This window comes from Thunnus thynnus, chromosome 14 (assembly GCF_963924715.1).
Source record: "Thunnus thynnus chromosome 14, fThuThy2.1, whole genome shotgun sequence".
Classification (NCBI taxonomy): Eukaryota; Metazoa; Chordata; class Actinopteri; order Scombriformes; family Scombridae; genus Thunnus; species Thunnus thynnus.
Genome location: NC_089530.1, coordinates 17853753 through 17863850, shown reverse-complemented (window position 1 = coordinate 17863850; position 10098 = coordinate 17853753). Strand labels below are relative to the sequence as shown.

Below are 10098 nucleotides of genomic sequence, written 5' to 3'. Positions count from 1 at the left end.
ATTCTGCTGACACCCCCCTGTTGAGGATCATATGATGCTCTTGTGTTACTTCATAATGTTTTGCATATGGCTCTAGGGCGAGGGTCCAAACTCTGAGCTGAATGGTGTTTTTGTTCAACATGGATCATCCCCGAAGAGAGCAAGCGTGCGCACGGCTGCCTCAAACAAGGCTGTCAAGATGTGCGGAGAGGCCCCACGCCAACATACCCCACCAGGCAGCTGCTGCCTGCCAGGCGCCCATCTACAAATAATCTACTGTGGGAGGAGGTGTCAGTCTGTTCTGTCGGGCTACACAGTGTTTATCTAAATCTATGATTGAAAAGTACAAAGTTTTTCTGCATACAAATAAGTAATAATCCTAATTAGAATAGTTTTAACAGTATAGCACTTTGTGACTTTAAGCTGTTAAAGTGAGAAACTGAGACAGTTTTGAAACTTTAACCCTATTCTGTGACCTCTAAGTGATCATTGCGGCGATAATTCACAGGTAATAATACTGATAAGGATGATGCACTGGGAGGTATCATACTATCATTAATGTCATAAAGGTTTCGAGCTTTTCTTCTGGTGTGCAGGAATATGAAGGTGTATTTAAGGCAAATTGAGGCAAATATATTTAGTTTTTTGCATGTGTTATCTATTGCATCTATATTATGTAATTGCTGGATATTTGGTAACAATTTTCAGTGTATGGTTGGCTAATGGTGCTTTGATATTACTGTAAGACACAGGGCATCGTGTTTTATCATTTCACAGTGAACAACACTTCTCCTTGTATTACAGAGCAGCCAATCAGATTTTGACAGCCCAGTGATCAGGTGGCATGTCAAACTCTATTAAGCATGACTGTGATAGCCACAGGGTCCATGCCATAAACTCCTAAGTTCTCTGTTCACACTTTTTGCTTTGATATTTTAATTCATCTCAATTTCCTTTGACAAGTTAAGTCAGTTTGACCACTTTTCATAGAAAATAACCATGTAAAATGCTGCATGAAAAATGCCAAGTTATATGGCTTTACCCTTGTTGCAAATTGCTTACAGACAGTCGAGTTAACCGCAATCAGTTTATATAAACAGCATGAGAATATAGCTCATGCTACCGAGCCAATACAGAGTCTCACAGGCCTGGCTGCCGACACAAGTTATGTAAACGCCAAGGCGACAAGGCAGATCCTGAGAGGTGCCCGCCGGGGACCGGGGCCATCATGCCAACTCCGAACCTATGAAGCCAGACACTTCAGAGAGGCCCGAACAAGTTATTACTTTACTTCAAAGGAAAGGTGGAACTCTGTCGTTTGAGGAAAATGGTTAAACTACACTTTTAATTAGCAGTTACAGATTAATTAAATGATCTAGGAATTAGAGTTTTTCAAATGTTGCATCTGAAGCTTAATAGTTACATGCCTAAAATGTTAATTTTGCAGATTTTGTGCCACTATTATGAGGGTAAAAGATGTTACTAAAGACTAATAAATAATCTAGCCTAGGTGTTTTCCTGTTTGGGCCCAATTTCTCAGCTCCAGCATCATTCTAGCCTGAAGCCAGTGGTGTCTCTGCATTGTCATCATGGCGACTCCACCACTAAGAGTTGACTGTCATAATGCATTAGCATTCATCTTCCCGCAAGCTGCCAAATAAATCTTGAAACACTGCTGTGTTGAGTGAAGACACTGGCGTAAGATGACCACAAACCAAGCAACCGTTAAACCTTCAGTAGTTGGACGAAACAACATCCTGCAGTCTGACATCGCTCTATTATCCAAACAGTCAGATGTAGCTTTTCAACTATTTCATGCATTTTGTCAAAAACGATTAATAAATAATAAATAATACATTTAATTTGTACCACACTTTTCATTCATAGTGAAACTCAAAGTGCTACAGTATTAATAACATAGAACACACAATATAAAGAAAATAGTTATGAGTTAAGACGAATAAGATTTCCTGCATAAAAAAAGTTTTTAGGCTTTTTTTAAAATAGTCTAGGGTCTGTGCTGCCCTCAGATGGTTAGGAAGGCTGTTCAACAAGCCTGGCGCAGCAGAGCAGAACGTTCGATCCCCCATGGTGCGGAGCTCAGTACTGGAGCTGCTGGCTCTGAGGGTACGGGTGGAGGTTTGTGGTATGATCAGTTCAGTGTAAGTAAGGAGGCGCATGTCCATTGATGGATTTGTATGTGAGTAGCAGGACTTTGTAGTCAGTCCTGAAGGAGACAGGGAGCCGGTGCAATGAAACAGACTTGGTGTTATATGTTTGTGTTTTCGCACTCTCAGGAACCTGGCAGCCCTGTTCTGAATGTACTCGAGCTTCTGGATGCTCCTGCCAGAGATTCCTGTGAAGAACACACTGCAGTAGTCAAGTCTTGAGGACATAAAGGCATGGACAAGTTTCTCTGCATCTGACAGGGTTAGAGAGGGGCGGAGTTTAGAGATGTTTTTGAGATGGTAGAAAGAGATTTTGCACAGATGTCTCATATTGCCATCAAAAGTCAGCTGAGGGTCAAACCTAACACCCAGATTAGTGACCGAGGAGGAAAGGGGGACGTCCTAGCTGTCAAAGGTACAATGAAGTATGGGCGATGACTGAACCTGCTGTGGAATGCCAGTAAGGACAACTTCAGTTTTGCTGCTGTTCAACTGGAGGAAATTAGATTCACAGATGGATCCTTAAAGGGGTCTAAATAACTTAAATTTTAGACCTCGCTGTATCTACATGATGCAAAATCACTCAAAGCATATCTAAATTCCCTGTGCTTTATAAATGTAAACAATACCAGCTTTTAATTTTGAAAGTGAGACAGAAAATCAAAGGATGTGAAAATCCAACACTTCCCTTTATGAAGATTGTGCATCTGTAGCAAGAGTCTTAAGGAAGTAGGCAAACTGAGGTCACAACATGAGTGGTCATAAAAATGGGAGTAATCTGAAATTAAAATCAAATAAACAGAATCAAAAGCATCTCAGCAGCACACGTGTGAGTCACTATGGAGATATTAATGTATATTACAAGGAGAAGCATTTATCTATAGGGCTTTAACGGTGATTTATTGCTCGTAGAGACTCTCTAAGTCCTCTCTTTGGTGACTACAGCGTTAATATTCCTGTGAAGCTCCGCCTTTACTACCACCTTTTATGTTAATTTCAGCGTGATCTGTGCACGGACTGGAGGAAGCTGCCGCCTGCTGTATGTGTTGGCTGCTGTTCCCTGCATGCTGAGGCTTTGGACAGATGCAACCTGCCGCTCAATCGCTGTCGGGACTTTTTTTTTTTTTTGTGGAGAACAGCGTCCGTATAATGTCGCAGCTGAGGACGCGCAGCTGAATGTGAATATTGTGGATCCGCTGGTAGTTAAAAGAAAAGGTGAAAACACACCTTGCATCCAGCCATGGGAGGTCAGATCACCAGAAATACCCTGTACGGTAAGGACAGCAGGCATCACAGCTCCAGGAGATTGTATAGAATCTCTATTATTGACAAATCCTGTAATATAGGTGTCGATTGAAAACAAATGTGCATTGAAAACTGTAGGCGTCCTGGCAGCCTATAAATAAATTGAAGTGAGAAGTGAAAGTAGCTGACTTTGGCCGCCTTCTGTAAGTCACGACTGGCTTGGAATAAAAGGAAACATAAACAGGAAATAGTGTTCATCAAACTGTGATAAGCCCTTACAGTATTATAGAAGAACATCCTGTGAAGGGAAGTAGTGAAACCAGCTTACAATTAACCAAACAAGACGAAGTAAGTTGGTAGACTGCACATAACTTTTCCACCCGGCTTGTCACTTGTCTTCATTGCCAAGTTGAAAGTGATACAGATACACGCTTGATAAATGTCAGCAAGTTGTAAAAAAAAGTCTAACAACTTTATGCCCTCTCATGTTTGTGTCTTTCTACTCATGAGGCTATAAATTGATCACACAAGTTTAAATAATGGTAGTTGACAGGTGTATTTTTTTTATTTATACATTTTCACATCTCAGTCAATATAAAAATGTCTTTTAGAAGCTTTGGTCAACTAGTTAGTAGAAGATATACTTAAGTATTTTTGGTTAGTTGCAAATAGACTTGTAAAGCAAAGCAAGAAACTATTCTCTAGTTTTCATTTGTACTCACAGTAATGCACACAAGCCATATGTGTGTTTAAAGTGACCTTTTTTGCAGTTTAAATGTGCTGATTACTACAAACAAATGCAAACAAAGGCATGAATGTGATATTGACTGTTAACTTTATGTTCTGACAACATTAAACAACATTCTTGTTTCCACAAGAAAATTTGATGTCAAATATTAGCCAAGGTTAGGAGTTATTGTTTTATTTATAGCAACAGCTGAAATAATGATCAATTGACTAGTCAGTCAATCAACAGGAATTAAATCTGCAACTATTTTGATTGTCAATGAATCATTTCAGTAATTTCTAAAGCAAAAAACAAAAAAAAGCCAAACATTTTCTGACTCCACCTTCTCAAATGTGAGGATTTGCTGCTTTCTTCTGGTTTATATGACTGTACATTATATATCTTTGTGTTTTTAGAGTGTTGGTTGAACAAAATAAGCAATATGAAGATGTCAGATGTCATCTGGGGTTTAATTGTGATGGATATCTTGCTCTATTTTCTGACATTGTCTAAACTACACGATTAATTTATTAATCAAGTAAGTAATGATGAGAATAATTGATAGCTGCAGCCCTGATTGATAACAAATGTGGCCTTGAAAGAGTTTTAAACACCGATGAAGAATCAGTGTTCACTGATGATTAGATGCCCTAATGTTGCATGCGCTGATTTCTTTCCTTGGGCTTTATAGCAGATGCATGTACTGTATAATACATGTTTGGTTTTGAGCTGTGTGATGATTTTAACTAGTAAACACGATCAGGAAAAGAAAACATCTCATCCACCAGACAGACCAGTGGACTCGGGTTTAATCCATAGTAATCCATCCAAATTTCATTTTGAGGGGCCTCTGGTGTGGAGTAGCAATGTATGTAAGTGCCGACAGGGGTGCTGCTAGAAATTCTTGGCCCCCTGACAAGAGCTCAGTCTGGGACCTGAAACTGTAAATATCTATAACCCATGTCATGTTCCAGGGCCTCTGTCCAGCTCATGGGCCAATGAATCATTCAGCTCCCACCTCTCCTAATTTGGCAGCCGTGCGCGTATGTAGCACTGAAGTTTAGCCATCGCAGTTTGATGTCAGCATGTTAGAGGTTAAACCATTTTTCATGAAAAGCGATTTAGGATTATATGTTGAGTTTTAAACGATTATCCCAGTGTTGGACCATATGAGTAAAAAGGGCCACTAGCTCTTGTTTTCTCGTTCAACAAAAATCTTGCTTCAGTTTTGGCTTTTGTTACACCCTGATTTAGAAAAAACCTCCGAAACAATATTACAGTACAAAATAAATAGCCTAGAGATAAAGTACATGGTGGTTTCTGTTTTAAGTCACTCAGTTGAAACACAAACACAAAATGTCACTAAAAACACTTACCAGAAGATGTTTTAAAACTTTGAGAATCACTTTTGTTTACCTTTTGTTGCAATCACACAAGCTATGACAAATTTGCTAAAGCTAAAAACCACATACGTGCCCTCTGGCTCTTTAGGATGCTGCCTATGAGTGCCGGTCTTGTGAGAGCGCGCCACCGAGCCTTGATACTAACGTCACACCACATTAGGGCCTCTGTTGAGGCTTCTTGCTGAGACCTAGCCTGCGGATAAAACACAGAGGAGCTTAGGAGACCAGGTGACACTGGCCAGGGCCATTCTTTGTCTCTGCAGTGTTTGTCCTTTCCAATTAATGACACCGACAGCAGTCACATTGTGTGCGGTGGTGCATTTAAGTAACATTATCCGTTCTTAAGTTGCTCATCTGACGTTTGTCATGGCACCTCTCTTTATCATGGCGGGGCTCTGGTAACTGTTAACCATGACATCTCTGTCAGGTTGCATGACTTTTTAAACACACTTCAACAGCCACTGTATCATCACCACTTTTGGCTCTAATAATTAGTTCTGCTGCCATTTACACTAAATCAAATATGGTATTTTTATTTATCCATTTATTTACTTATTTGACTTCATTCAGTTTATATAGTCCTCTGTGTGCTCTGAATGCTGTAAACCCATTCAGAGATGCCTGGGGTGTGGAAATAAAGCTGCTACTGAAGAAAGAATTTAATTTCACTGCTGCAGAAATTGTATTAATATAGTGAAAATGAAAAAATAGATTGGAATCTGTGCTTACACGGTGAAGCATGCAGGCTGCTGCACTGTCTGCTGAGGCCTGTGAGGTGTTACTGCTGTTTTCAGACCTCACAGGAAATACTCTATTCAGTCTCGGGCCGAGTCATTGATGGAGTACAATACAGTCCTGTTTTGTTTTCCTGAAGACATCGCGTATGATATGACATCATGGATGCAATATGGTTGAAGGATTTTATTATGACTTCATTTAAGACCACTGTTGTGCAAAGAGCACAATTCAGCATTGTTCTACAGCAACAAGAACATGCAAAGAGCTTCACAAATACACTGTACTGAGTCCAGTTCACTTGGCAGAGCCTTTCCAATTGTGGTTTGATTATAGGGAAAGACTCTACAGAAATATGTGACAAAGATGTCTAATTGAGAATATTTATGATTCCTTTTTGGGCCTTCTCTAGTTTAACCTCGACAAACTATGAGTTTTTACATCCATGGATGTAAATTAGGGCTGAAACTAACAATTATTTTCATTGTCGAATAATCTGTCGATTATTTTCCATAAAATATCAGAAAATGGTGAAAAATGTTGATCACTGTTTCCCAAAGCCCAAGGTCACATCCTCAAATGTCTTGTTTTGTCCCAACCAACGATCCACACCCCAAAGATATTCAGATAATCATAGAGGACTAAAGAAACCAGAAAATATCCACATTTGAGAAGCTGGAATAAGACAATTTGGATTTTTTTTCTTTTTAAATGACTCAAAACTTTTAATCAATTATGAAAATAGTTGATTGATTTAATAGTTGACAACTAATCAATTAATCATTGAAGCTCTAATGTAAATCTTGTCTTTATCCACAGAACAGACCCATTACTCTGTCCTGAAATCGAAACAATGGTGATGTTATAACAGACCTGGTCTAACAGCCGTTCCCAATCCTGACACTCTTAATTGATTTGTCTCCAGGGTACATAGTAAAACCTCTCGACCCTCCAAGGTCACTCAAAGGAAAGCGAGAATAGCTGTCTCTCAGCAGTGGCACGTATAGTCTTCTTCTCTCACACACTAACACATGCAGCTCCCACTCAGTCTTCCAAATTTAGGTGTGAAAATACAAGCAGCTCTCAAGGACAAGTGTTAATTAGGCCTAAATTATTTATTTGGCTTCCAGTCTTGGCGGATTGGCTGGAAAACCTTTAAATGTCATTGTAGGGGAGACTTTAGTTGTTGTATTGCAGAAAACATTAGATGAGATTTGTACATGAAGTCATCTTGCCGTACATTTAATGAGAACCCAATGTCTGTGAGAAAATGCCTCCTCCACAACACCACAGTGACCTTTGCAAAGAGAAATGCGGGAACCCAAGTGGGGAGAGTTTGTGCTCATGAAAGGCAGTGTAAAACCAAAAAGAAAGATTTAGGTGTATTATGAGTTACGGTAAGTGGGAGCAGTCATGATTCACATGGGAAAAATGGAAAAGACTGGCTCTCCTGAGGGTCTGCGCTTATTGTGCCACTTCCTGTGCAACAAAGCACAGTAAATATCACAAAATCTGAAAGCTGTTCTGTTTATTTTCTTTATTAGGCAGCTAGTATGTCCTTGACTCACATATTGCGATTGATATGTGCTCATTAAAACATGAGCCACAACTGGAGTTTCATGTAACAGCCTCGCTGTTATGAGAGCTGTTTTGAACACATCAGCCAGCTGAGCATGCATATCAAGCGACTGCCCAAAGGTCGCTGCTTTCTGCTGTGTTAATTTAGATGTTAAATTGTGTGGTGTTGTAGCACCTTACTGTACATGTTGGCTAGTCGTTGTTAGTGTTACTGCTCCATTTCCTCTTCTCCACTTATTATTGTACAAATGTGTTCCAGCACAGAGAGAAACAGACCACAAAAGAAACACTAACCAGTTTCAAATTTGGCAAGATGTAGAATAACAGAAAGTGATGGGGTCTTACTGGAAATATACCATTTAGTGAAATTAGAGCATTTTGTGTGAACTTCTCGCAGCTGCAATTTTCTCCTTAATTACGTAATAATGAGAGCAAGTCTGTCCTTGTATTTTTTTTTCCATCCAAGGACATTTTTTTTAATGTAAACACCTTACACATTGTTCTTTCTTTTCTAGTAGGTGTGTGGTTGAAGTTATCTACCTTAGGAGGCTGGAAACAGAACCCAGAGATTAGGTTATTTTTATGTATTTTTACTGAATTTGATGTAACATGAGCAGATATGTGAGACAAAATGACGTGACAGCAGGTCACAACAGTCTATAATAACATTCTAATCTAATCTGAAAATTGGTTACATTACTGTAAATTATGTACCAAGAAGAATTTATTCATTGATGTATTTTCTGGTCACCACCTGTGGACCAAACCAAGCATAGCTAACACATCGATATTCACTCTTGTTTCTCCTCGTAGATTCTTTGAACGGGCCTTTTCCTGCCACATCCCACCGATGCCACCACAAGCCTAAAAGCTGCCTGCCTGTTCAGCCGTGCAGCAGTATGTCCTCCTTCCCTCTGCTCTTCCACCCCAGCACCAAGGGCTCGCAGATTGTCATGGACATGTCCCAGAGGACCGTCAAGAGACAGGCCAGCTTCTGTAACGCCATCACCTTCAGCAACAGACCTATCGCTGTTTATGAGCAAGTTCGGCTGAAGGTAAGGAGGATACATGGAAATCACTAGCTGATGTGTCCCAGTCATATACCACAATATATGCTTATTCTGAGCGTGTTTAGAGAATGCAGTCTATACACCGTAAAAAAAATGACAAAAGGAAGTCAACAGAAAAATCCCAGCATGCTGATTAAAATCAATCAATTTCTGAGCGGGGCATTGATGGAAACTATTGTGCCATGGTGGAACTTCTTAGAAAAATGTAGGAACTACTCGATATAAAAAAAAGCGCAACTGCTGCTGTGAAACCTTAGAAAATGGAAAATAATCATTGGAAATACATTTTTTACTTACCATTTGCAATGTTTTTTTACATATCAGGGGTACATTTCACCAGATTTGTAGTATGCAAGCTGCACTTTTCATTTTGACAGTTTCACTAATCACTCTCGTCACTAATCGAGAAAGACATTATATTCGGACCTGTGCATGAGCATGTGAGCATGTAAATTTATCTGCAATTTGTGAGCAAAAATCATTTGTGAAACATGACGCCAACAACATTTATGATCTGTACAACATGTAAGCATCACTCGCAATTTGTGAGATGGGTCATCTTGATAACTTCCTTCATATCCTGTAAAAAATGTTACCATACAAAACAATACAGTCCATCAATTTATTGTATATTAATACCAAGAAACTGCACTATCAACTTTAGTACTGAGGCTGTACCCAACCAGACCTTTGTCATTTGAAACAGATTTGGCTGTTCAATACAAAGATTTGACTATTTGTTCCTTTTTTTTCCACATAGACTATCTGGCAGTCAGAAAATCCATTGGCGTGAGTTTCAGTTTCAACCACATTAACATAGTCAAATGCATCAGCGTCATGGGAACATATTTTTGAGCATTTAAAAATCAATAAAACACAGCTGCATATGATGCAAGATTTGAATTGAGGCCTATTTGAATAATGTCGGGTTACCATATGGATTTGTTTCTGAATAATGACACAGGCAGCACACATGTATTCCTGTTCAAATCAAGCCCTTATAGCCTGTTTTTTTTTTTATTTCACTTTACAAATTCAAAGCGTGTAAATGAATAAACAAATTAAACAATTTAAAATAAATTCACAGCATTGCCTGCTATGAAATAACTGATATCTCTTCTTCAGTAGGATAGGCCTACTGCTTTCTTTCTCTTTAAACATAAAAACTAATAAATACATCTAAACAAGAATTA

The 10098-nt window shown here is 39.1% G+C and overlaps 1 protein-coding gene across 1 annotated transcript in view; it reads left to right on the top strand.

The window, feature by feature from the left end:
* Positions 1-3119: 3119 nt before the first annotated feature.
* The window catches only part of neurl1ab (neuralized E3 ubiquitin protein ligase 1Ab), a 32740-nt gene continuing 25761 nt past the window's right edge, over positions 3120-10098 (top strand). Inside the window, exons 1-2 of the mRNA XM_067610316.1 lie at positions 3120-3421; positions 8649-8890. Coding sequence (XP_067466417.1) covers positions 3388-3421; positions 8649-8890 — 276 coding nt within the window. The 5' untranslated portion in view covers positions 3120-3387. The remainder of the gene's footprint in view (positions 3422-8648; positions 8891-10098) is intronic.